We start from the raw sequence: 26,528 nt of genomic DNA on the forward strand, positions 1-26,528 counted from the left end.
AGGAGTGAAATGAAAACCTGAGGCTATCATAGGGACAAATGAACTGTGACAGTGTGTGTTCAGTCTGCAATGAAAGCTTCAAGCTGCTCTTCTCTACAGACTACAGTTGCTAGGAAATCCATGTTGACAGGTACATATTACAAAAAGCAGGCAAGCTTAGGCTCACATGAGGGTCTACAAGCAACCTGAGGCTTGGTGTTGAGCATGTCTCTATGACAGTCAAGACTAATTTTCCTAGTTATTTGCCAAGGAAGTGTACAGGCTTTTAGTTTGAAATCTCATGACATCTGCACTCTAACAAGACATTCAAGAAAACACATTGTAGCTTCAGGAAAACCAAATGTATTTCCATCTGGGATATAAAGAAAAGTTAATTTTTGGTTTAAAATTATTCACTTACTCCTAAGAATTATGTTATTATAAATATCCATCACTGTAAACAATTACTGGTTCGTAGAGCAAAATAAATTGTAAGCTCAAAAACAATGTAGGAAAGGTAAAAAATCCAAGCTAGACAAATCTGCTTGGCAAGTTTGTCTGATGTCTGTGCTAAGATCCATAGACAATTTAATCTACAGATGCTACTCCACTACCCAGAAAAGCTCTATTATGTCATTGGCTAGGCAGAAAAAGAGTTCTAAATCTGTGTTCATGCATTCACTTTGAGGGACAGGGCATTTGTGAAGTGCGCTAGGACAAGCTGCAGTTAGTGCATAAATAGAAGGCTGCACTGTCAAACAGGCAACATAGTACTGACCCTTGACGGAGAGCTGTTGTATTGATCAGAATGTGCTCTGACTTCTGCTAGGTAAAACAATGACATGCTACAATTTTAGCACAGTTCTTCAAAGGCCAACCTAACCCCAGAAAAAGTTGTTGTTTCAGCTTTCTCCAACTTGACAGCCAAGAGTGATGTTCATGTGGACTGCCATGAAGTGAACTGAAAAGAGTCTCCTTGCATGAAATGGTTTGGTTTTGCCCAACAGAGACAATAATTTATCTAACTTAGGACCTCGCACGTTAGAGCACTGTTAGCTCATGTTAGATTTTCAAAGTAATTTTATTTCTTCTTTTTATTTATTCCTTCCATCATATCCCATCAATGCAAATCATTTACACTACAGAGAGGGTTTGCATGCTCTAGTCAAGACCCATACCTGAGCCTGTTCACATCCCCATTGACACTGCCATGAACAACAGAAAGCAATTGCTGATTGTACCTGGGAATGATGGAGAGGATCATCATCATCATCTGTCTCCAGGCTCAGGCTTTCATAAGGTTCAAAATCCTCAGAGTATTCAACAGGAGGTCTAATGCAGAGTTTAGCCCCTCTTTGTGTTTTAATTTTCACAGCTTCCTATTAAAAGAAGGGTTCAGAGGAGTGAGACCTCTTTTGTGCTGTCAGCAACACAAAAAGAATAATCAGCACATTTCATATAAAATCATCTACATCAACTACATCTGCTGGCAGAACAAGCTTATGGTCAAAGCTCTCCAGCCTCTTCTAGGCAATCAGCATGCTTGGGGGCCTCTCTGAAATGTCACGCTGGGGGAAAACAAATCCATGGGGGACAAGGAGGAGTCAGATGATTGGAGATAGTTACAGGGCTATGACCTCATTGGATTCATAGAGATTCATGGATTCATAGAATCATTAAGGTTGGCAAAGAGCTCATGTCCATCCATTAACCTAATACTGACAAGTCCATCACTAAACCATGTTACTAAGTGTATCAACTACATGTTTTTTGAACACTTCCAAGGACAGTGATTCCAGCACTTCCTGGGCAGCCTGTTCAATGCTAAACCACTCTTTCAGTGAAGACATTTTTTTCCTAACAACCAAACTAAACTTCCTCTGGCAAAATTTAAAACCCTTTCCTCTAATCCTGTTGCTTGTTACCTGAGGAAAGAGTCTGACCTCCACCTCACTACAATCTCTTCTCAGGGAGTTTCTTGACAGAAATAAGGTTTCCCTTCAGCCTCCTCTTCTCCAAACTGGGAACAACCCCAGTTCCCTTAGCTGCTACTTTTAAGTACAGTGGGATAGCTCCCAAGGCTGCAGTGGATGGACAGAGGCACAGACTCTTTAAGACAGGCTGAGGCAGTGAGAAGGAATTGTCATCCTTCATGTGAGAGAGCTGGCACCTATGTTGCTCTGCAAAGAACAAGCCAGGACTCAGTCAAGGCTAGCAGGCAGACCAGTATGAGTCTTGTTACAGCAGGTATCTGCTACAGACCTCCTGAACAGAGAGAAGCAGATGAGGCCTTCCTTCAAAAAATGGAAGAATCTGCAAGCTCAGGCTTTCCTTTGTGGAGTACTTTAACAAGTCTAATATCAGCAGGGCTCAAACAATCAAAGCAATTTCTGGAGTGTACACAGGATTGGGGATCCAACAAGCAAAGCTGCTCTGCTGGAGATGCTGGGAGCTGAGATCTTCAGCATAGGGAAGAGAAGGTTCTGGGGGGAATCTCATCAATATGTACAGATACCTAGTAGGTATCTGCTCAGTGACACAAAAAGAACCAAGAAATTCCACCAAAACAAACAAAAAAAAATTCCTGTGAGTGGTCAAACAATGGAACAGGTTTCTTGGAATGGCTGGGGAGTCTCCATCTGTAGAGTATTCAAAACCTAACTGGACACAGTCCTAAGGAATCTGCTCTATCTGACCCTCTTTGAGTATCTCAAGAGTTCCCTTCCAAGCAGTAATTCTCTAATGTCTATGTATGAAAATGACTACTTGAAGTAATTGCAGTTTTTTGGAGGATGTATTACTCTTGTGGATAATATAATGAGGGGGAAGTAATGCCATAAGCATTCAAGCACAAAGATTTCTTTGCCTTGGAAAATGTCAGACATGGTTGTGAAAGTGGTTCTAATTAATTTGCTTTACTTCATAATTAGGATGCAATTAAAGTACGCACACTGTCAGTTACTCAAGCAGGGCTGAAGAGGGGTAAAAGATCTGAGAAACTCAACCTTCCATACCACATAATCTCAGCACTCCAAAAGATGACAAAAGAAAAAACAGGAAGCGTAAATACTCCTCTCAAGGAATTAAAATATATGGAAGCAACTTCTTTTCCCCACTTCTGAACTCTAGTGCAGACATATTCCATAGAGGGAAGTGTTGTAAATGAACAAGATGATTATTTCATTAAAGGTAATGATGGGATCCAGAAGTCTATGCAATGATATTACATTTGGTAAAACGGTTTGAGTTGAAAGAGATCTTTAGGATCATCCAGTAACAACACCCTGCCGTGGGCAGGGACACCTCCCACTAGTCCAGGTTGCTCAAGGCCTCACCCAGCCTGGCCTTGAACACCTCCAGAGAAGAGGCATCCACAGCTTCCCTGGGCAACCTCTTCCAGTGTTCCACTACCCTCATGGTGCAGAACTTATTCCTAACATCCAATTTAAATCTGATCTGCTCTAGTTTGAAACCATTGCCACTTGTCCTGTCACTACAGGCTGTGTCCATCCTTCTCCATCCAATTGGACAAAATATTTCAGGACCCATTCTAAGCTAGTCTCAAGCAGTTGCTAGTTTTTAGTTCAGTTACCTATATCTAGGTGACTTTCCAACCCAGCCAGAGGAGAGCCTCCCTGTTCACTTGGCTTTTGTGATTAGAATGATGTAGGCTATGAGTGGCCACACATTTAGCAAATTTAGCAAGTTCAGCAAGCAAGTTCTGACAGGCCTGTATGTAAGCAGTAATCTACTGAGAGAAAGCAGCTGAGAAAATGAATTCAACTAAGGAAAGCTGATACTGATAAATAAATTAATGCAACCTTCGAACTTCAGTGTGTAATATGAGCTGAAAGAGAACCTGCCTGATGTGAATGCCTGGAGTGACACAGACCTCTGTCCCCCAATCACTCAAGCATCTAACTGAGGTAACTGCTCATCAAGCAGGGGCAGTTGAGTGGCATGTCTCAGTTGTTGAGAATTCACATTTGTTCTGTTAATTAAATCATACTCCTTGACAGGTTAAGGACAGGATCCTTCTCTAGACCAAAAGAAAAACAACAAAATACCACTGAGGTTTCTTCAAGAACTACGTAGCCAACGGCTCAAAACTTCTTACAAGGAGGGTATTTTTACCACCTATATGCATTTTCTTCTCTTCTGATCTACAAGAAGCTGTCACAAATTACATCTCAAGCTATGCAAATCACACCTCTGTGTCACTTAATACTATTGCAGGGTGGAGAACAGCAGTGACAGGCAGGGATGTATCTCCAAAATGAGATTCTCCATCCTTTGCATTAGATAAGCTCTCTGGGCTTGCCATCAGAGATGTCAAGTAACAGCAATCCTGCTGGAGGACAGATTGAACCAATCACGTCAAGGCTACAAAAGTTTCTGTGATGGATGGCACTGAAACCAGACCCTTTCAATGAGATTTGCCTCTTTAGGCTTCAAAATAAGACAGAAAACTGGGCAGGGTATCATTTCCTGTTGTCACTCAGAATCCAGATGAAACCAAGACCCAGATTCTACCAGAGTCCCAACTGCCCTCTATCTACTAGTTAAAAGCAATTTCCCCTAACATTATTTATGACCTGAGACTTCGTCTGAAGTGGTTTTCTTTCCAGTTGTTTCTTACCTGCAGCCAACCCCTGCGCTGTATTCTGCCTGGTGTAGTCTGTGTGCTGTCATCTAGCTGGGCTGCTGCTTCAGAATACAGAGACAAGGATTAGAAGGTAGAATGCAGAAATGCAGGATTTGGCAATATACAACTTAGTTCATGTTCTTTCTTTCTTCCCAGATGAGAACAGATGAGTATGTGTTTGACAGGTGAATGGCATCACCTACTGAAAAGGCATCCCACTTCAGGAACTGGCTAGCTGTGTATTAGCAGCAGGAGCCTGGAAGCCTTTGGGGGAGCCAGCACCACGTGCATTCAAGAGAATAAAGGTTTTTAAGATACATTAGTTCAACTGCAAGTGAAGCCCCACATTCATTGACATAAAAGCAAGAGCAGTATGTTCAGAATAAGGGTGCATGACTGTAACTCCTAGTTGGGCAAACAGGGAGCTGTCCTAGGAAGCCAGCTGAGCCCAGAACCCACACCACTGAACTGGTGAACAACAGGTGTTAGGCTGGCTTTGCAAAAGAATTGTGTGCACTTACCTTCCAACTAAGGAAACACAAGATACCAGCAGATTAAACAGAATGTATCAGGTATTTAACATAGTGTGCAGGGAAGGATTCTTCTACACACAAGGCACAATTGAAGGACAATCATTTTTCATAATTTCTAAAGCAAGGAAGAGTAGGTTCCAGAACTTCTGCTAAAATTCTGTATATGGTCAAGGAGAACTAAGGGCTCCTGTGCTGGAAATGGTCCCACCTGACTACAGAACAAGGGACTTTTGAGAAGATGCTTTGACGGAGACAAAGAGACAAACATCTTGCAGGTCACATCAGCATCTTCCATGGAGCAAGGATATGACCAACACTCTCAAGAGCATCCTAAATAAAGGCATCTCATTTCCTATGTCCAAGGCAGATTTACAGCTTCCATTTCTTCTCAGTGGAGAAAAATGGCTGATGCAAACCCTTTTTTTTTAAAGCCATAATTTAATGGTCACTCTAAACAGGCAGAAGGTGGCACTACCCATAAAAGTAGTTGTTTTACAAAGGTCTAGAAGTACAGAAAGATGAAGGGACCTCTGGAACTCATCTAGTCCAACTTTCCACTCCAAGCAGGGCTTACTTCAAAAAAATCACAGAACCACAGAATCATTGAGGCTGGAAAAGACCTCTGAGATCACCAAGTCCAGCCTACAAATCAGAAAATTAGATTAAGTTGCTCATTACAACTCTCAAAAAACCCCCCACATTTTCTTTTTTGGGTCAGACACCCCTACAGGCCTGTGCAGAGAACTGTTCAGAGAATTGCTGTGGGCAAATTTTAACTGAGGAAAATCATAAAAGACAGCTCACTTTTAGTTGTAGTCACTTGTGCAGTGTGGTTCACAAGATTGCACAAATGATGGCAGAAGCAGACAGGAGAGAGGGTAGGACCATTCCTGAGGGAACAGTGTATGTTTATATCAATTTAAAGTGATCCAAAATTTACAAAGCAAGCAGAAAAAGTTGTTGTTGTACTGCTTTAGCATGAAGTGCCTGTCTCTTGAGCCTGAAATAGGACTAAGACCAGAAGGCAAAAGGAGTGGACTGCTTCAAGTTAAAGTAAAGAGAGACCTTCTAACTGGAGCTCCTGCTACTCCTAAGTAACTCCAGAAACACTTTGCAGTCCTTAGCATTTATGCTTGTTGCTATGAGGCTCTTCAGGCACTGAGAGTGACCTGTCCTGAGACAGCAATACTAGAAGCATGATCTGATTTGGTCCCTTCTTTGGGACAGAACTGGAAGTTTCTTCCACTTCCCAAGCAACAACTCAGAATTCCACTTGTGTTGCTACAAATGTAAGTAGGAAAAGGGAACAGGGTAGGACTCATGCTGTCACTGCTGAAATGGATTTGGTTCTCAGAGTTAAGTGTTTTGGGATGGATTCATGTGAATCCATGTCTCTCTAAATCAGGAAAAAAAAACAAAACAGTAGTTCAAATCCCAGGCAGAAGCTGATGCAGCTGAGCTGGCTGCCTGTGTTACAAACATGACTTCAGAACAAAAACATCTTTCTCATGTGATAGTTTGGATGTGAATACCAACCACTGCCCATTTCAACACACAAAGTAGGTCCACTGGTGCAACTCCCTTGGAGACTTGAGCTGACAGGGTCTATTCTAGTAGCTGAGAACCGAGTAGCACATCATCAAGACATTATCCATAATCAAAAGAGGTCCCATGCTGCCCTACAGCCACATCTTTGTAACCACACTGATACTGACTAGAAGTACATCCATGGTTATGGATCACCATGTCCGAGTGATACACTCAGAGAAATGCCAGTGTACCTCACTGCCTTTTAAACCCATCATTTGTTTTAACTCAATTTCCAAGCCTAAGAGTAAAAAGTTTATTAATCACTAGTATCATTAATTACTCCTAGGGAACACAGACAAAGAAAACAGTCCAGACAAATAGATTTATGACAATATCTTCGGGAACCACAAAGGAAATTTCTGCCTGTTTATATTGTTAAGCATCACACATTCCTAATTTTTCAGTGAAGATTAATCCTACAGAGGGATGCTTTAGAAATAATAATGCAATAACTCTCGGGGGAGATGGACAGGGAAGAAAATTCAGTGCTGTATCTTGGTTAGAAATAATTTCTGTAAGTAAAATCATATTCACTCACAAGACAGACCACAAAACTGCCAAGGAACTACCCCCAGGCAAGAAGCTTATACAGATCACCATTGACTCCCACTCTGGACTCTACTGGCAAAATCAGATGGAAAAAGAGCAATAACAAACAATGATTCAGTTGCTATCTTTCACTGCAGCTACAGGTGTTTGAAGTAACAACCCTGGATAGATAAGAAACACCAAAGCACGAAGTTCTCTTCTGTAGAGATAATGCCTCTGTCTCTAAGCTGATGGAGCTGAGGAATGGAACAGAGACTGCTACTGAAATCCTCACAAGTCCCAAAGACAAGATGAAGTGGTCTGCCTTAACTGAATCAAATGGCATTGAGCAAATGCAGAAATAAACAACTCTGAGCTGAGAGACAGCAGCTGACAGCAGAACTTTAAGGTGAAAATTCTCTTGACAGATTTCTGTTACAGCCACTGCCACAATATCCCTGCATCCACTTTGGACCAAAAAGTCCAAGACATTGTTTTACATCCTCTTTAGCCAGCCAAAGGTGTATTATCCCAGTGTGACAGACTAAGGTTGGTAAACTGCTTTGCACAGGGATTTAGTGAAATCAACTTTATTTTCATCATGCTAAAGAGATTAGAAGGTTGGTAAGCTCACCCTTTATACATTCATACATGCAAAATTATTCCTGTCACTACACTGCTTCCTTTGACAGACAGACTGAAATCAGAAACAAAATATACATTTTTAAATAAAGCCAGATAATCACTGGCAGAATATAGCAGATTTTCTTTATTTCAAATATTTAAACGAAGATTAGCTGTCTTTTAAAGCATAATTTATGAGCTTAATGCAGCTATTACTGGATTTAATTTGATTATAGCCTGTGTCATCAAATGTCACTGGTCTACAGGGAACCAGGCTTAGGTACTGTTGAAGTCCACCAGATTTCAAAGCCTGTTAGTGGTGTTATTTATCAGACAAAAGCATGCCATTAACCTACAGTGAAAATTTAAATCCATTTCTAATCTTCTGTTTGGAGTTATAACTATTTAACAAATGGAGAGGTGAGTAACTTAAACTTTGGAATTAGTCAGGGATCAACTGATAAACTGGCAGGGTGATGCAGAGGCTATTCCTTAGAATCACAGTATCATTTTGGTTGGAAAGGACCTCCCTAAGATGATTTCTGACAAGTCTGGTCCTCAATCATGGCCCTCAGCAACACATCTCTGCCTTACTTAAAGACCTGCAAAGACAGGGATTACCTACAACCAGCCAAAGTACTCTTGAGTCCCACGGAATCCAAATGTTGCTGTCCCTTTATCATAGCCTTAGCAGTAACCTGAATTACTGCTTTGGTAAAGAAATGTTTAAAGTAGTTCCAGACTGCAGTCTCTGTAAAACTCTGGGTTTGGCTTGGACAGAACTCTAGGCCAGACGTGGGCTGCAGGCCATTAGCAGTGTGAGTTAGGCAGACAGCTGCTCCAAGGGGCTACAGGTGTATCTCATAGCATAAACATCACACTCAGTAAAAAGGTGCGAGCTTGTTGAGGATGTGGGCTCCTCCTGCTCATCCTCATCATCATCCCTGGAGGGGTGTGCCTGTCATTCTGCTCCCAAACACTACCTTCCCAGGTATTACAAGTGCCATACCTTTGCTGGGCTGAATATAACTCTGGATATTTTATACTGGCATTAGTGTTAGTTTGGCTGATCCATTAAACCCATTTTCTTCTCTGCCTGGGAGTCTCCTCCTTTTTCTTCTCTCTCTTCTTTGCTGAGGAGGGGACACTGGATGATAGCGCATCTGCTGGAGTTTAGCCCCAGATATGGGCTAAACATAGGCAAATTCTGCTGTAACTCACCATTTGTCCTGCTGGGCTTTATCTCTTTTTTAAGGCAGCCACGAGAGCAGATTTTTCTGCGGCAATTCCTCAGCTCTGAATTGGCTCCATTCAGGTACAGAGAAAACCCTTGTTCTAACTGCTCCAGTTTGAGTTGTATAGGATCTTTTCTTTTCAAACGTTCCAGTAGCCTGAAGTAGAAAGGAAAATAATTCATCCTACACAGTACATATAGAGTTGATCAGGCCAGCAATAAAGACAAAACCACAGACCATTACAAAGCAGAAAAATACATTCACCATTCAAATAACTATTTCAGAATACAGCTTCCAGAATCTGTTCCTGCTCTGCAATGCACTGTGACCTGTGAAGCTCAAACAAGTCCTGCCCTTTCGAGACTTTTTTTTCCATGTTTCTCATTTCACTTTTTTTTTTTCCATTTGGCATTGAGCATATTTAGCCTTTCACCTTTTTAAGAGCTTTATTTAGAATTTCAGAAAGTTTTAAATGGCTGAGCTCTAGATGAAGATTATTTGTGATTTGAAACTTGAGGGAGAAATCAATACTGCCCTTAGAGACACCAGAAAATTAAAGCTTGGCTAAAATATTAATAAAAGCTCCTCCCTGGGCTCAATTGAAGTGAAACACCTATCCCTCCCTCTTCCAAGTCTAATTTTCCACCCTGGGTTATACTCAGTCCACCCATGTTCCTTCAGTGAGGTGTAGCATAGATAGGCTGTGAACACATGGGTGGCAATTTGAACCTGCCCCTGCATGCTCCTCCTTTGTGGTTTCCCTCTGACTCCAGTGTGGGTCAATCCACAGGCCAAAGTCCCCCAGGGCTGTGTCTGTGTGTGTCTCTATAGGCAGCATGTCTCTGTAGGAGCACCCCACACTCTATCACTCTCTTGAATTCACTCCAGGCTGTTCTAACTGCTGATGTTTTGGCACAGGAAGGGCTGTTTCTGTTAGTTCTGAATCCAACATGTGGCTGCGACTGGCCCAAGGCACTAACCTGAGCTGCTTGCACAGAGGGGCTAATCTGCAGCCACTGCTACTCAAAACTGCCAGTCATGTCACCCAGTTTTCCTCTTCTACCAGCTACAGTTGCCACCTGCTTGTTGTGCTTTAATTAAAGGTCAACAGCATTAATTTCCTCCAAAATTCACAACTAGAGCTCCAACAGTAAAGATGCAAATTGTTTCAGTCATTAAGTAATTGGGTTTTATTGTTTTCTAGATCTGCCTTATAAGACTGCATGTGAAAGTAAGCCCTGATGGCAAAAGTTGGCTGTTCTTCTAACATAACAGTGGCTTTTTGAAAGTCGTTGGGGTTTTCTTGTTATCTTTTCACCAAACCATTCAGTCTGTTACAGAATTTGAGTACAAATTTTATGGTTTGTGGCAGAGTGAATCCAGCAAGGAAGTTCTGTAGGTCCTTGAGTGAATGTAAGAAATTCACCTGTCTAGGGTACAATGACAGGAAGGTTCATGTGAATAAAGGCTAAAAGAAAGGCCTTGAACTGTCTGAAATACACTGAAGCTTGCAAGAACAACCTAAATATCCTTAACTCCCACCTTAGCAAAAGCTGACTTTGCACATTTAGCTTTAGCACTTTTGCCATGTCCTTTCCTGTAATTCGGACAACATAAAAACCTGGCCTCACAACATCCTCATACAGTGTGAGCTTCCCTTTACTTCTGTACCTACAACCTCTTGTTCCATCAATAAAATTCTTCCCTGTAAGCCACCAAAACTATTTTAAAATAGAGATAATTGTATTAAGTTAAAAAAGAGAATGACCTGAACCTTTTAAGCTAAGCAAATTAGGCTCTGGATCAATTTTTGAACTAACATTCACAACTCCTGATATTAGTTACTACAGTAGATAGAACACAACAGCTATTACATACTCAATGGTGCTAACAAATCTGTATCTCACCGGTTTCTCTGCTGAAGGGATATTAAGTATTCATCATGTATTTCATCAAAGTCAGTTACCATGTCCTCAATACAAAGCTGAAACGAGAACATAATTGCCACATTGGAGTAGAGAAGAGATTTATTAGAGAGTACTACCGGGTTTGTACCCTCAATAGGCAAGAATGTTACAAACTGCAAAACACCCCACTTTCAACAAAGCATAAAGTTGTCAGTGTAATAGATAGAAGTTCAAGAAGCCCAGAGGAAATGTTACTTTACTGATTTTTTTCAGAACCTTTCACAACGTACTGAAGAGCCCAAACCCACTAAAACAGAAAGGCATCTACTAGAACAAGTTTATACTCCAAGAACTGACAAGCAAGTCAACTCTGGGGCAGCGGCTAAAAGGGCAATGGCAAAAGCTTAACTGCTGCAAGAGTTTTCTTCAACTGCTTCTGTTCACCAAGTCAGTTAATTCTAGAACCTACACACTGCAGAGGCTGTATGCCTTTTAAGTGTTTAGTTACAGATTTTACCTCATTTGCCTTTCAAGAAGCAAGACCTTTTCCAACAAGTCCCACCAAGTACCTCTGAGCTGCCGCTGGAAGTTTGACTAAGGCGCCCTCTTACACACCTGGAAATTTAAACTCGCCTACCACAAGTAGAAGTTTTCTCTGGGGGGAACAACCAACCAAAAAAAAAAAAAAAAACCACACCAAAAAAAGCCAACAAGCAATGCCCTCCGTATTTCATGCCTTACCGACGCAGAGCGCCTCTGCTAAACCACCGCCCCGTCCCACGCCCTCGCTGAGGTAACGCGGCCTGTGCGGCCGAGCTAACAGCTCGCCCGAGCGGCACAGCAGTGCCTCAGGCTCAGACCTGACCTCCCTGCCGCCTTGCCCCTGCAAGCACCGGGCTGAGGAGACAGCCAAGGGCAAAGGCCCGCACACCGGCCCGGAAAAGGGCTGGCCGGGAGCAGGCCGCACGGCCGCTGCCCTGTTTGCGCGTTCCCTTGGTTACGGCCCGGGCCGTGACGGCAGTTCCGGCGCGCCGGGCGGAAGCGGCTGCGGGCGGCGGCGATGGAGGCGTTCTGGCTGCTGCTGGACGAGGTGGCCCTGGAGGGGCTGGACGGCGTCACGCCGAGCGCGCTGTGGCAGCGCCTGGCCACTCGCCTGCCGCCCTTCCCGCTGCGGCTGGAGCCCGCCACGCAGCAGCTGCTCTGGGCCGCGCTCTGCGCGCAGCCCGACCTCCGCTTCTACCTGCTGCCGCGGGCGCGCCCGCCGCTGCGCCTGCACGACCGGTGAGGGCGGCCCCGCCGGGACGCGCCCCCTCCGCCGGGACGAGTGCCCCGCAGGGCGGTGCGGGAAGGCTGACCTCTCAGCCGTGGGTAAATCGGGTCTCTGTCCGGCTGTCCCTGCCTCCTCGGCTCGCTGCGTGGAGCCACGTAGGCTTTGCTGAAGGAACGCTGGCGACAGGCATGGCAATGCGGGTTTGAAGCAAGCTTTTTTTAGGAGATCTGTATTGGAGTCTTTGTGTTTTACTAGTCCTGAGGTTTCGTTTTCCCAAGATTTTTCACAGAGATGTCAGCATAGTTTGGGGTTCTTACATTTCTGTTCCAAAATTCCCTTTGTGTAGTTAAATGTTGGCTCTCTGCTTTTATTTCAGATACGAAGAAATAGACCATGAAACAGGAGTCGTGGAAACCAAAAGGGATCCTGCTACAGCAGATGATATTTATCCTGTCCACATGATTTTGGATAACAAAGATGGCATACAGGGCTCCTGCCAGTATTTTAAAGAGAGAGTTGATATCACTGACCAGATAAGGAGCGAGGACTTGCAGCCTTGTTCTACTTACCTAGAAGCTGTTGAAAAGTGAGTCGGATCCTTATAAAATTCTACAGCTTACGTTTTGAAATGTAGTTGTCACTCAGTTTGTGCAGGTTCCATCGAGTGGTGTCTGGCAGGGGAAGTGATTGACCTCTTTGTTTTTTACAGAGCTAATAACAATTTGCCTCTTCCCCTTCTGTCTCTTAGATGGGGAGAGAAGCTGGTCATTGTTGCTTCCCAGGAGCAGCGGTACCGAGCTTTGATAGGCTGGCGGGGCGATCCTGACTTAAAACTCCCTGACTTCTCCTACTGTATACTGGAGCGTTTAGGGCGTGCTAGGTGGCAAGGAGAGCTTCAGAGAGACCTTCACAGTGGAGCTTTCAAGTAAGTGTATGTCTTGCTCTATGAATTAAAGCAAAGTTGATAAGTTTCTGCTGGTTGATTTCAAAGATCTGTCCACCTGAGAATTCCTATGTGGCAATTTAAACTGTGATCTGTACTGGTAGCATCTCATCCTCCCTTACAGGAGCACATAGTTCCTGGAGCCTGTATTTCTAGAAGTATTCAGTTCTCTTCCTTGAGCTCACTATACTTCCAGACTTTTTCTCATGGCAGCAGATATTGTCTGTTGGGTCAGTACACAAATTTCTAATCTGTGGAAGTTCCTGCTTTCTCCAAACCATGTTTTCTTCAAATTTGGGATGAAATTATGATTTCCATTTCATTTTCTAAGCTGTAGGGTAAGCATCTCATCCTGCCCAAGTTCTAAATGCCCACATTTTGACTCTAGCATTTGCCCCATGCAACATCTTCCTCTCTGTGAACCCAATGGGAGCCTGAGTTAGTAGCTCCCACACTATTTCATGTATTTTGTAGATGGAGAAGCATTACAGTGCTGGAGAATATCACTACTGCTGTTAAGGCTTAACTGCTTTCAGGAGATGAAGCCAACCACAGTGACATGGGGTTTTGCCACTTAGAAAGTTCTTTTAGGTATCTGAAATGATGGTGGTGGAGGGAAAATCCTTTGTGGAGACTTCTCTGTGAGTTCAGTGGCCTGAGTCAGCTCACCAAGGAGTGAGGTGAATGCCAGAGCTACTGCAAGGAGGGCAGTGACTGTGGTGCAAGCCAGGAGTTGGAAAGAGAAATTGGAGAAAGAGTGCCTGGAGATGCAAAGTGTTGATCAGCTGTCTCATAAACCAAATCTGACAGTGTGACTGTGCAGGTGAAAACCAGAGGGGTTTCCCTCTGTTTAACTGAACTAACTAGGAAAACTACTTTTACAGGTTGCACATCCTAGTTTTGACATCATTACTTTGCAAATGAACATAAGCAATTTAGGGGAAGTATTTTGGGATGCTGGTGAATTAGGACCTCTTTGCAGCAGTTCCTGTGCCTCTAGATATTTTGCCATGTTTTCTTTAGGGTGGATGCTGGGAAAATGCATTATCACCGAAGAGTATTGGACAGAAATGGTCTCATAACAATGCAGTCCCATGTCATAAAACTACCCAGTGGAGTACAGCAACACTCAATTCTTCTGCTTCTGACACGCTTTCATGTTGACAGGTAAGTGCCACTCAGGTCTTTTAATGATCTCCTGGGTAGACTGTGACCTTTTACTGTGATGAAGTTTTGTTTTCACAGACCTATCAAATAATCCTGGTATTGATGCCTCTCAATTTCTTTAAATCCTTTGAGAGTTACTGTCTTAGAGCTGTAAACAATGGGGGTATTCTAGTGACTGTCACCTGCTTACAGCAACCTACTCTTCCTGAGGTAGCTCTAATCACTCCTAATGAATGTTTTGGGTGTTCTCACTTCAAACACGTTTCTAAGATTTTTTTTTCCATTTATGCCTTCTGCTTTATGATTAGAACTTGTGCCTGTGGATTGTCAGTCAAGTAACAGCCTGGTCTTAGTTCCCTCAGTTGGGGTCTCCTCATAGTGACACATTCTCTTGTGTGCTATTCACAGAAGGAAAAGAAAGCTATAATTCCTCAACCAACCTGAGAACACTTCAGCATGCTTTCTCAAGTCACTGGCAGGCCTGTAAAGGTGCAGCTCACATGTATAAAGTTATGTGCATGCTTACATTTAAAATAATTTTCTTTTTTTGGTTAGGAGGAGCAAATATGATATCTTGATGGAGAAGGTCTCAAGTGTGCTCAATGCTCGTCCAAACCAGATGGAAACATTAAGCCACTTGAGGGAAGCACTGGTGAGGTTCATTCCTCTAAAGTTACCACTGATGTAGAATCTAGATGATTATCATCAAAGACAGTCACTCATACTGCCTGTGTTTTAAAGTTGCACAAAAGCTTGGGATAGGGCATCAAAAGAGGGATCTTGAAAACCCACTAGATGAAGCTGCTGTTTGTGATAAGGAAGGAGTTCTGTTTGATCCAGCTTCAGAGAGGTTTTGTCAGTGAATTTCCTCATGCAGTTTTTGCACAGTGCTGCTGCTGATTGCAGCTGTTTCTTTGGGTGGTAGAGTTGGAGAGACAGAACACACTCCAGAAGAGTCTCATGCTCTGCTGGGGTCTGCACTACAAGGTTTTTAAGATCCTCCTTTGATATCCTACACCAGAAATGTGTTTTACGAACAGGCAGTGGTGTGAATGTCTTTGATGCCAGTCAGCTACAGGTGAGAATTTTGCCTTTTCTCTTTGCATTAGGGTCTTTGTGAGAGAACTTTCAAATGCTTGTATCAATATATGCTGAATGGTGGCCTAGCCAAGGTAGTATCTGTCCCTTTACAAGATATAAACCCCAATGGGGGACCCTACAAAACAAGGAAAGGTAAGTACCATTACGTTGTTGCTTCTTTTGGTGTCATTACATTGGTGCCATTCTGTGTGTGAGCTTCAGATCTCAAAAGACACCTAAGTGAAAATTGTTTGTGCAGTTAGGTGGAGAAATGTGTTTATTGAACCTAGAACACTGCTGCCGATTGAATCCAGTGTTTGTTCCAGGTGAAGAAGTGGGTGCAGGCAGTGCTGTTGAGTATCAGTGTATCATAGGAACACTTAGGCTGGAAAATACCTTTAAGATCGTGGAGTCCAACTGTAACCCAACTACCATGACCACTGAGTACAACCATGTAAGGTGTTTGTGACTCATAATGGACTCATCAAGCCAATACATAAGGTGGGGGCAAAGAGCAGTCTGCTGCCCTCTGGCTGAAGTTGAATGGCAAGCCAGTAAACTTCACTGAAGTGATTTCAAACAGAAAGGACTGTTAGGAAATAAACTAAAGAGACAGACTGTCTTAGAGCTCCTCCTGAAATCAGGACTTCTGTTGAAAGTCATGAGAATGCAAAATGCATCTGCAATGTTTCATATTGAACAAGGGGAGTAAGTTTCTACACCACCACTTTGGAGATCTTGAAGTAGACAAGGTAGCCAACAGCTGTTATTGAGGAGAGCCGTAGTTCACTGACAGTTCAATGCATAATCAGCTTTCAATTCAAACTTAACAGCTTGGCTAGAACTGCTGATAACTTCCCACCATGTAGTGAAAAGACAAAAGAGAGCAGAACTACATGGAGAAAGGGAACAAAAGAAAGCAGCTGCTCTCAGGGAAATGTGCAGATAAAACTACAAGAATAATAGGTATGAGGAAGGATAGTATCACCAGTGGAATTAAGGCTGCTGCTTAAGGAAATCTAACCCAAATCTTTAATCACAAGAAATCCCAAGAGGCAGATTTGCAGGGGTTGAAAAGGAAGCAGTACTACAAGATGAACAGGTTGGGTTTTTTTCTTCAGAGATGTAGTGAACGGTTTATGGGGGAGAAAAATTAAATCTGGAATGAGCTAAACATTGCACATTACAGAGTCAGTGGTGATAAAAGTGATGATGAAGGATGAATTTGAAAGAGCCAGTGAAAAACATACCTTTGAGAAGATGAAAGTGAATGCCAATTGCATGGAGTTGGATTAAGGCTCTTGTTAAGACAACCAATTCCTTCCAATCTTTTAAATCTAGGGGAAGGAAATCTCCTGAGGGAAATTGTATTGCGAACAAAGAGAAGCAATAGCCACAAGCAGGTACAGCATCTAGCATGGTGCAGAGTGAAATCACCCACATCGTACAGAATAAATAAGGGAGGGATTGAAAGAGTTCATTTGGCCTGAAATCCACAGGTCTGCCTCTTTCCTGTAAGAATATGAGAGGGATTTTACACAGGAGAATTCAGTTCACAGTTTCAAAAAGACATCAAATATCCTAAAAAGGAGTTGTAGAGTAGTTCAACAGGTAATAAATTTGTGGGGGAAACTACCATCTAAGCCCTACAAAATATGTATTGTACAAATTTAATGTTTCTCTGGTTTGAGCAAGGGTCTCAACACAGAGTGGCTTGTATGACTGGCAGCCCTTGAGTCATGCCATTTAGTACTGGCATTGGTGCAGCCCTAGAGCCGCTCTTCCTCCTCAGTAGAACTGCACCAGGTTACATTTCTTTATACCTCCTCATATCGACTTGAGTTTCAAGGGTGTTCTAAGGAGACAAAGACACTTGGAAATCAAATCCAGAAGCCTAGACAGTATTCCTAAAACTTAAATTTCACAATCAGTAGTAAAACCATCTAACTTCCAATTAAAGTAGTCACTTAGAAGACACAAAACCACAAATCCATTTAGAAACTTAGTGGTATCTCCAAGGCAGTAGATGGTTCATGTTTTGTCAGAGATTGGCACAATGGCAGCTGCATTTACTACTTAAGTTTGCCATGAAGAAATGCCACCTAATGAGTGTTTCACTTGAATGATAATTCCATCTTAGAGAAGTAAAAGCTGAAAATCCACAAAAATGCCTTAAAAATCACTAGGTATTAAAGCAGGATGAATTAATAATAGCTGGTTTTCTTCAGAGATCAAGATAGTTTAATCTCTGGAGTTATACAGAAAAGCAGATAGAATTATGTGGGACACACTGAGGATGAGGCCAGAGAGCATCTGCAGTGGGAAGCACATTGTGGGCAGCAGGAGCTGAAGTAAAAGGAATTTGTTTATTTGTTGGGGTTTTGGGGGTTGTTTTTTTTTTTTGTTCTTTTTTCTACTGAAATACTGCTACAAGTGAAAATTAATGGGCTGTAGAAATGGAGAGGATGTTGATAACAGTGCCTGCAGCCCTGCCAAAATGTCAGCACTTAATGACTATCCTAAGCACTATCTAAAGATACTGGGAGGGAAAGGATTCAGACAGGAAAAATAATGGAATTGTCAGGTCTGGAGCTCAGTCAGAGGGTTAAGTTACTGTGGATTGACTTCATGTCAGCTAGGCTTCAGTCCCTGGTCATATATATCTATGCGATAGCATTCATCAGGTGGAGCCTTGATGTTTTCAACTAAAGCTTTTACCTGTTTTTTTTCACAGCAGGGCTGTAGCAAAGGGTTAGAGGTGGCTGTAGATGTTGCCACCCACTGCTGCAGGCTAAACTGGCTACTGCAGCAGCTGCTGAATCACTGCCCTTGATAAGCTGGCAGTGCAAAGTAGCCTGGTTCTACTTTACTGCTGCTCTGTTCAGTTATCAGGAGCTGGGCGACACTCAAAGCCAGCAGGGCTTACTGGATGGGGTTGCAGTCTTCCTATTTGATCCTCCTCCATAGGATGCTAGTTGCTTGATGTGTGCTTCCTCCAACGTGCATGCATGCAAATGTAGAAGCAACTGACAGTGCTTTTAGGTTCTGGGATTGTTAAATATTGTGAGCAGCACTTGGAAGGGCCCATCAAGAGGTGTCCACTTTGATCACTTAGAGAGAGAAGCCAATCCTGTGATAAGGAACATTTCTGTGACCAGGTGGCTTATTGTGCAGGTTCTGTCTCTTCAAATGTGTGCTTTTCTCTCACTGTGTGACTTACATTTGTGGAAAAGTTAAAAATGCTTCGAGTATGTATTAAAAAAAGGAGTGGTTGTGTGCCCTGGGAGTGATGTCTCAGTCAGATGTGTGTTCTGAAGATGTAACACCGAGGATCAGCACTTAGTCTTTCCACCGATTCATTTGTGCTGTTGAAATTTCTCCCCTAATTGCAGCATTTTGCCTTCCCCTCACAAGCCACTGTGTTGCACAGCCCTAATGTTGACACGAAGCTTTGGAGCACCTCAGAAATTCTGCTAGCCAGTATTTTGACAGATCCCTATGCAGAGCAAAAGTCTTGCAGAGCTTTCCTAGAACTAAGCAGCTGCCTGTAGTCGTTTGTGGCCCGTTTGTGCTAGTTTGAAGCAGAGTCCGTCTGAGTTAGCTGGGGCAAATTCAAAAGTGGGGGGGGGTGGGGTAACCCCCAAACCATCACACCGTTGCACTGCCACTCATTTGTGCTGCTGGGTTAAGCTGTGCACCCACTCTGCATGTTGTTAAGAGATGTAACTTGCACTCCTGTCCACAGGGACTGCTGTTATGGTCCGTTGCCTTAAATTGCTGAAGGGGTTTCGGAAGAAAATGGAAGATGATGATGATGAAGAGGAGATCATCACAAAAGTTATTCAGCCTGTGGATATTATTTGTGAAAAGGACATGCTCACCCAGGCCTATGAGCTAAGTAGGTGCTGTAGTCAAACATGCTAAAGGTTTTTCTCACTGCCTTCTTACTCCTTGTATGTATGAAGGAAAGGTGCATTTGGGTGGGTTTTCAGTTTTGATTGCTTGCAAGCTCAGCTTTTCTGCGAAAAATTATATTCAGATTAGACTGGGGCCATAGGAACTGCCACCTCTTAGTCCTCCCTGGAAGCTTCTATGCAAAAAGCTTCAGTACAAAACCAATTCAATAGCACCAAAATAAAACAGCATGCTAGAAACAGGATGGGGATGAGGAAGGATGAATAAAATACTTCTTTTTCTATCTCTTTTCCTACCTTTCCTACCTGGAACAGGTTGCCCAGGGAGGTTGTGGATGCTCCCTCTCTGGAGGTGTTCAAGGCCAGGTTGGCTGAGGGTGGGAGGTATCCCTGCCTATGGCAGGGTGTTGGAACTACATGATTTTTGAGGTCCCTTCCAACCTAACCCATTCTATGACTCTATCTTAATGGAGAAATTAGTCTGAGGGAAAAAGTACCCCTAGGCTTTGTCATAGGAACATAGAATCGTTTTGGTTGGAAAGGTCCCACCACTGGCTCTACCAAGTCAGGTGTTTACAAATGTACAATCTGAACCTGCCCTGTGGCCATTTTTGTCTTGTGCTGTCACTTGATACTAGGGAGAAGAGACCAATCCCTACTTCCCCTCCGACTTCCTTTCAGGGAGTTGTAGAGAGGCAGAAGGTCTCTCCTCAGCCTCCTCTTTAGACTAAACAACCCCACTTCCCTCAGGTGCTCCTCCCCAGCCCTGTTCTCCAGACCCTTCCCCAGCTTTATTGCCCTTCTCTGGACCTGCTCCAGCACCAAAATGCCCTCCTTGGAGTGAGAGTCCCAAAACTGAACTCAGTACTCAAGGTGTGACCTCACCAGTGCAGAGTGAGTGGGACAGTGTCTTCCCTGGTCCTGCTGGTCACACCTTTTCTGAGACTGCCCAGGATGCTGTTTGCCTTCTTGGCCACCTGGGCTGTGGTAGTTTTGTGAAGTTATTGTCTAGAAACCTCATTCTGCTGTGCCACTGCTTCATGTGCAATTGTTTTATGGCTGCATTTGGTTGTATATGGAATATATTTGTGAAGATGTCTTTAGCTGTTAGTGGGGAAGGTGAAATTTTCCTTTATGATGTGTGCAGTTATTCAAAAGAGATATGAACATGCCTACAACTAGATATATCTAGAATTTGGTTAGATTTCCCTGAGCTGTGTTCTGGTTTTCCTTTCTGAAACAGTTGAAAGCAGAGGAACCAAAGGTATATCTCAGGCAGAACTTAGCTTGGCTATGAACGTGGGCAAGCTAGAAGCAAGGATGCTCTGTCGCCTTCTGGAGAGGTTCAAAGTTGTCAAGGTAAGACTAAAATAATTTAGATGCTTACCGGAACCAGCTGGTGGAATTCTGCTGAATGCTGGTTCATAGCATTCCAGAGAAAACACTTCCCAGCACTGTGGCACATGCAGGTCTGACCTCCAAAAAGAGTCAGGGCAGAGCAGCTGCCCTCAGCCCTGCTTTGGCTGCTCTCGTCCACTCCCTAAGTCACCCTCTTATCAGCAGTAGTGATCCAAGTGACCTGGGGGCTGCTGCTTTGTGGAAATGAACATTAGTGTCTCTCATCTCAAAAGAGCCATTTTGCTTTGGTTTTGCCTGTCACACAATCCTGTAGTGCAGGATCTTGTCAGTGACCCTCTGGACATTGAAAACACCACTCAGTTCTGGCAAACCAGAATGGTCTGGTGACTAATTCCCTATTCCTGGATACTTCAATGTTTTCATTTCAGCAAGACAAATTCAGCTATCATTTCTCTCACAGAACCATAGCATGACTTTGATTGGGAAACACCTTAGAGATCATCTACTCCAACCTCCCTGTCATGTTCAGGGACACCTCTCATGTAGACACAACTCCCCAAGGCCTCATCCAAGCTGGCCTTGAACACCCTCAAGAGGAGGCATCCACAACCTCCCTGGGCAGCCTATGCCAGAGTCACAACACCCTCCTATGAAGAACTTCTTCTGAAGTTCCAGTCCTACCCTTCTCTCCCTCAGCCTGCCCCTTTTCACAAAGGCCATCTTCCCCCAGCTGAAACATTTTTTTAGGAAGATTTTGTCATTGGATCAAAAGTTCTGTAGAATCAAAACCGAACTGTGCTTGTTCCTAAGTCAGATGTGAAGATGAAACCAAGTTTCTAGACAGCTGAAAGCACCTGTTGTAGGAGGCAGCAGCAACAGGAGTTCCACCGAGATCAGATTCTCTCTGGGAACTTCTGCATTGCAGTTATTTCACAGAATGTTTTTTCCAAGTCAGTTTCCAGTCTGAACAGAGGCTTCCTTAGCTCTTCCCCATCCCACATAGTGTAGGTGTTGCATTCCAGTATGCAGGTAATGCAGATTCAGGGTTTTTTTTCTATCAAGCATGGCATTTCTTTTGAGCTCTATCTGTTTAAGTTTGGTCAACATTTTTTGTTGCTTAGAGAAGAGGAGACTTAATATGGTATCTTTAGATGAGAGGGGAGAACAGTTAGAGATTTTTCCCACTTGATGCTGGAAAACAGCCTGCAAGAATGGCTAAGTGAGGTGGTAAAATAACCTTCCAACTCTTTCCTTAGGGTTTTATGGAGGATGAGGGTCGGCAGCGGACAACAAAGTATGTAGCCTACACTTTTGCGGAGGAGAGCGACCTGAACCGTCAGTTTGAGAGAGAGAAGGCCAGAAGTGAGCAGTTAGCCACAGTTACCTTGGCTCTGGTGCCAAAGGATTCCCTGCCTGTGGAAGATGTGTCTCCTAGAGAAGATGATGCTTTAGTCTCGGAGTCTGACAATGAACAGGAAGGGAAAAATGGCAAGAAGAGACGAAAAAGTCAGAAGGCCAACTCTGGATCTCTGTTGAAATCAAGTTTCCGAGATAACAGCCATCAGTCAACACCAGCTAAAGGTAGGTGGTGGCTCTGACATCTGGGAAGAACCTTGCAGTTTTATTATGAATCCTTTCTTTAAAGAGAAAAATCATCTCCTGTTAGCTTCCAGTAAACCTTTTGACACATTTATTTTTACACTTGATTATTTCTATGATTTTTTTATGTTCTTTCCCCCCAGAGAGATCTGTTTTGGAATACTGTAGGTGTGGTAATCTCTGGAGATTTTGAGAGCCAGGATGTTCTCTGGTGTTTGACTGTCAGCAGTCACTGGGAATGTCAGCTTCTCCTCACCTACCCCTGTGTTATTTCTCCCCTTTTCTCAATGCGCGTGAAAGAGTCTCACACACTGTGTGTGCCTCTCGGGTATTCACTTATTTGTCTGCTGACTTGAAGGGCTGAAATGGTTCTGCAGAGGGTCAGACAAATGCCAGAACTGTGGCAAGGAAGGAGGCAGGACCGTGTAACTAAAACTGGGGAGACCATGCTAGGTAGCAGTCAGATTGGCTTAAACTGCTGAGAGAAACAGCATCTGTGGCTAAATTTTCTGTCTACCTTGGACGTTCTCTGATGAACTGAGACAGTATCTGTCATGGACTCTGGTTTGCACAATACCTTGCAGCTCAGGCTGTGCCCGTCAGAAAGCACCATAAAATCACAGAATTGTCAAGGCTGGAAGTCACCTCAAGCGTCATCTAGTTCCAACTCCCCTGCCATAGGCAGGGACACCTCACACTAGATTACATTGCTCAAAGCCACATCCAACCTGGCCTTAAAGACCTCCAGGGATGAGGCTTCCACCACCTCTCTGGGCAATCTGTCCAGTGTCTCACCACCCTCATGGTGAAGAACTTCTTCCTGATGTCTAATGTGAATCTACTCCTAGTTTTGCTCCATTTCCCCCAGTCCTATCACTACCTGATGTCATAAAAAGTCCCTGAGCAGCTTTCCTGGAGACCGCTTCAGATACTGGAAGGCCATAATAAGGTCTCCTCAGAGCCTTCTCTTCTCCAGACTGAACAACCCTAACTCTCTCAGTATGTCTCAGAGGTGCTCCAGCCCTCTGATCTTCCTTGTGCCCTTCTCTGGACAGCTTCCATCTTGATGGAACTTTAGCTTTTCAAGTCCTTGAAGGCATCCAAAGAGATTTAAATGCGCATTTTGTTTCTTTCAAATACCTAATTTCTTATTCACTAATGAACAGGGTGGGCACTGAAACACACCCATTCATTCCCTTGCATGTGTAAATGGCATTCTAGGTGTGGGAGACAGCCCAGGAGCAGCCAGCCCAGCCAGTTCACAGTTTCAACTGTAACAGAAGAAAATCTTCCCCTTTTAGCAGTGTGGGATTTTTTTCAGTTGCAGTTTTCTCCTGAGTCTTAAGAGTCTGTGAAAAATGTATTAGTTTACATACTGGAGCACCTCTGCTATGAGGATCGGCTGAGAGACCTGAGGTTGTTCAGCCTGGAGAAGATTCCAGGGGGAAGCCTTAGAGCTGCCTTCCTGTACCTGAAGGGTACAGGAGTGCTGCAGAGGGACTTTTCATAAGAGTGTCTAGCAACACGACAAGGGTGAATGGCTTGGAGCTGAGTGAGAGCAGGGTTAGACTGGATCTTAGGAAGAAGTTCTTCAGTATGAGAGTGGTGAGAGTCTGCAATAGGCTGCCCAGGGAGGTTGTGGCTGCCTCCTCCCTGGTGGTGTTCAAGGTCAGGTTGGATGAGGCCTTGAGCAGCCAAGTCTAGTTGAGAGGTGTTCCTGCCCATGGCAGGGGCATTGGAGTAGATGATCTCTGAGGTCCCTTCCAGCCTAAACCATTCTATGATTCTGTGATCTACTGATGCAGCCCTTCAAGTGGGATGACCATACACAGAGATGCTGACTCCTTGTCTGAGAGCAGGTTAGCCGTTAACTGATTACTTTGAATCAGCAGTAGGCTTGGGATGGCTCGACCCACAGCATGTTGTAACAAAACTCTCTTCTCTCCTGGGCCTAATTGCTTTATGTATTTTTTTCCCATTATTTGGAATGTCTAATGTGAAAGCTGTCGGCCTTTTGGGGACATATTTTAAAGAAGATATGGTGGTTTAGTTGTTTATTTTCTTTAACTACTTGAATGTTCCTACAGCTTCTTTGATACACTCCAAGAGAAGGGAGATTATCTTTGCAGTGATACCAAATCCTAACTCTCACTCTGCTCTGAGGCAGAAAAGACAGGTTTCTGGCAGAACCTGAGAATCTTTGTGACAGAATCTCTCCTTTCTCCAGACAGCAGTTTCTGGATAAGCTAATCTGGTCCTTCATGGTCTTCTAAGTCTGCCTGTGAAGAGGCTTCTGCATTTGGAGTCTTACTTGCTAACAGGGAGTTCACTACTTTTGGAGGCTGGATGCAGTAATTCATGATCAAACCTCTGCTTCCAGCAGGGTAGAGGAGTATGTGAAATGCGTAGCAGTGCCTGGGTGGGTGGGGGAGTGCTTTGTGTGGAGAGAAAGTTGAACAGTCACAGGAAACTCTGAAAGCAGAATAACTGCAAGGCTGTTTGCTCTTAAACCAGGCTCAAAGGCAGTGCCTGCAAAGTCTCAGAGGAAGCAGCTGTCTTCCCCTCAAATTGTTGAAGAGCCCAATGAACTCCCAGACAACCTTACAGGAGAGAATTCTGCTTTGGAAACACCAAATCAGGAGTCCAGTCTTTCCACCTGTGCTCATTCTGCTGAGGAGGATGGAGATGTGGCTGTGGTGGAGGAGGTCAAACTGGAAGACCCTAAGGTAAGGTGACCTCTCTTCATATTCCTTGCTGGTTTTTCTGTCGGAGCTTCTGTACTCTTACAGCGAGGCTGCAAGCTACAAGGGTTTTAATCATTTGGGAGATTGCTTTGGATTTTTCAGTTTGATTTCTGAGTACATTTGTGTATTAGCTGCATTGTCTAGAGGTGAAAATTATGCCAGGAGGCAGGAGGAGGATAGATGTCCAGAGTACAGTTGTGGGTTAGTGCTCTCCAGATCCCCTGTGCTGACACAATGCATGTCAGCAATTAATGGCAGTTCATGCACACTAGTGCTCCATGTTGTCTGCTCCAAAGCAGGAGGAACAAAATGAGCCCACGGTTTTGACGTCTGAGTTGTGTAGCTTCCCAGCACTGAGCCTGGAGCAGGAAGCCTTTCTGAGACGCAGGGTGTGTTGGCTTGGACTCAGCATGGTCTTAAGGCAGCTACCAGCTGTCCAGGCCAAAATGCTCAGGTCCAAATAACTCAGAATGTGGGATTGGCAAGGAAAGTGCATAAATCTCTGTATATAACAGCGTGAAAATCTTAGTTTCTGCCTTGATTCTCTGCCTGTGAGAGGAAAGATCATCCTCATCTGACAAGTTTGATACAAATAAAACCACCAAAACTATGAAGTCCTCAGATGTTGCTGTGTGGGAAACCAGCATTGGGCCAAAGACGTTGAACAGTTCATGTGAAGTTGTTCCTCTGTCCATCCTGTGCACTAGAAGACCTGTAGCCAGAAGAAGGACAAGCGCTCCAAAGCTGCAGCAGTGGAGAGGTCTCGTGAAACCTACAGGCTGCTGAAGCGCAAGAATCTCATTGTGGAAGCTGTTCGCAACCTGCGGCTGATCGAAAGCTTGTTCACGTGAGTGCCTCTCAGAGCAGGCTGCTGGGGGCCTGGGGCACTGTGCTGGTAGAAGCTCTGCTTCAATAGGCAGACCAAGACCTTATTCCATCCTTGGCTCTTCTCAATGTGCTGTATAGCATAGGAGGGGATGGCACACGGAAGGTGGGGAGGGGTTGCAGTTACACTGCATCAGCTGTTTGGAAAGAGGAGCAGCTCTCCACAGATCATAGAATCATAGAATGGTTTAAGTTGGGAGGGACCTCGAAGATCAACCAGTTCCAACTCCCTGCCATAGGCAGGGACACCCCCCATTAAAACAGGTTGCTTGAGGCCTTATCTAACCTAGCCTTGAACACCTCCAGGGAGGCAGCGTCCACAGCCTCCCTGGGCAACCTGTTCCAGTGTCTCACCACCCTCACTGTAAAGAACTTCCTAATATCTAGTTTAAATCTCCACTCTGCCAGTTTAAACCCATTGCCCCTTGTCCTGTCATTACAAGATCTTGTAAATAGACCCTCCCCAGCCTTCCTGTAGGCCCCCTTCAGATACTGGAAGGCCACTACAAGGTCTTCTCGAAGCCTT

The 26,528-nt window shown here is 43.9% G+C and overlaps 2 protein-coding genes across 10 annotated transcripts in view; one reads left to right on the forward strand and one right to left on the reverse strand.

Annotated features, from left to right (window-relative positions):
• The window catches only part of KATNIP (katanin interacting protein), a 67,015-nt gene extending 54,578 nt beyond the window's left edge, over window positions 1-12,437 (reverse strand). For 3 of the 8 annotated variants that reach the window (XM_064153101.1, XM_064153096.1, XM_064153104.1), the window contains exons 1-5: window positions 11,783-12,130; window positions 11,042-11,118; window positions 9,121-9,290; window positions 4,619-4,686; window positions 1,221-1,358 (exon numbers count right to left, since the gene is read on the reverse strand). In XM_064153101.1, the coding sequence (XP_064009171.1) occupies window positions 1,221-1,358; window positions 4,619-4,686; window positions 9,121-9,290; window positions 11,042-11,103 (438 nt within the window). In that variant the 5' untranslated portion in view covers window positions 11,104-11,118; window positions 11,783-12,130. Of the gene's footprint in view, window positions 1-1,220; window positions 1,359-4,618; window positions 4,687-9,120; window positions 9,291-11,041; window positions 11,119-11,558; window positions 11,757-11,782; window positions 12,131-12,281 lie in introns of those variants that run through there. The other 5 variants (XM_064153102.1, XM_064153100.1, XM_064153099.1 and 2 more) reach the window with 4 other exon arrangements.
• The window catches only part of GTF3C1 (general transcription factor IIIC subunit 1), a 48,730-nt gene continuing 34,282 nt past the window's right edge, over window positions 12,081-26,528 (forward strand). Inside the window, exons 1-11 of one of the 2 annotated variants that reach the window (XM_064153094.1) lie at window positions 12,081-12,322; window positions 12,688-12,897; window positions 13,060-13,236; window positions 14,278-14,421; window positions 14,977-15,073; window positions 15,531-15,654; window positions 19,247-19,399; window positions 20,659-20,774; window positions 22,031-22,355; window positions 24,888-25,099; window positions 25,825-25,964. In XM_064153094.1, coding sequence (XP_064009164.1) covers window positions 12,102-12,322; window positions 12,688-12,897; window positions 13,060-13,236; window positions 14,278-14,421; window positions 14,977-15,073; window positions 15,531-15,654; window positions 19,247-19,399; window positions 20,659-20,774; window positions 22,031-22,355; window positions 24,888-25,099; window positions 25,825-25,964 — 1,919 coding nt within the window. In that variant the 5' untranslated portion in view covers window positions 12,081-12,101. The remainder of the gene's footprint in view (window positions 12,323-12,687; window positions 12,898-13,059; window positions 13,237-14,277; window positions 14,422-14,976; window positions 15,074-15,530; window positions 15,655-19,246; window positions 19,400-20,658; window positions 20,775-22,030; window positions 22,356-24,887; window positions 25,100-25,824; window positions 25,965-26,528) is intronic. The other variant, XM_064153095.1, reaches the window with a different exon arrangement.

Source organism: Pogoniulus pusillus, chromosome 13 (assembly GCF_015220805.1).
Source record: "Pogoniulus pusillus isolate bPogPus1 chromosome 13, bPogPus1.pri, whole genome shotgun sequence".
NCBI classification, from domain to species: Eukaryota; Metazoa; Chordata; class Aves; order Piciformes; family Lybiidae; genus Pogoniulus; species Pogoniulus pusillus.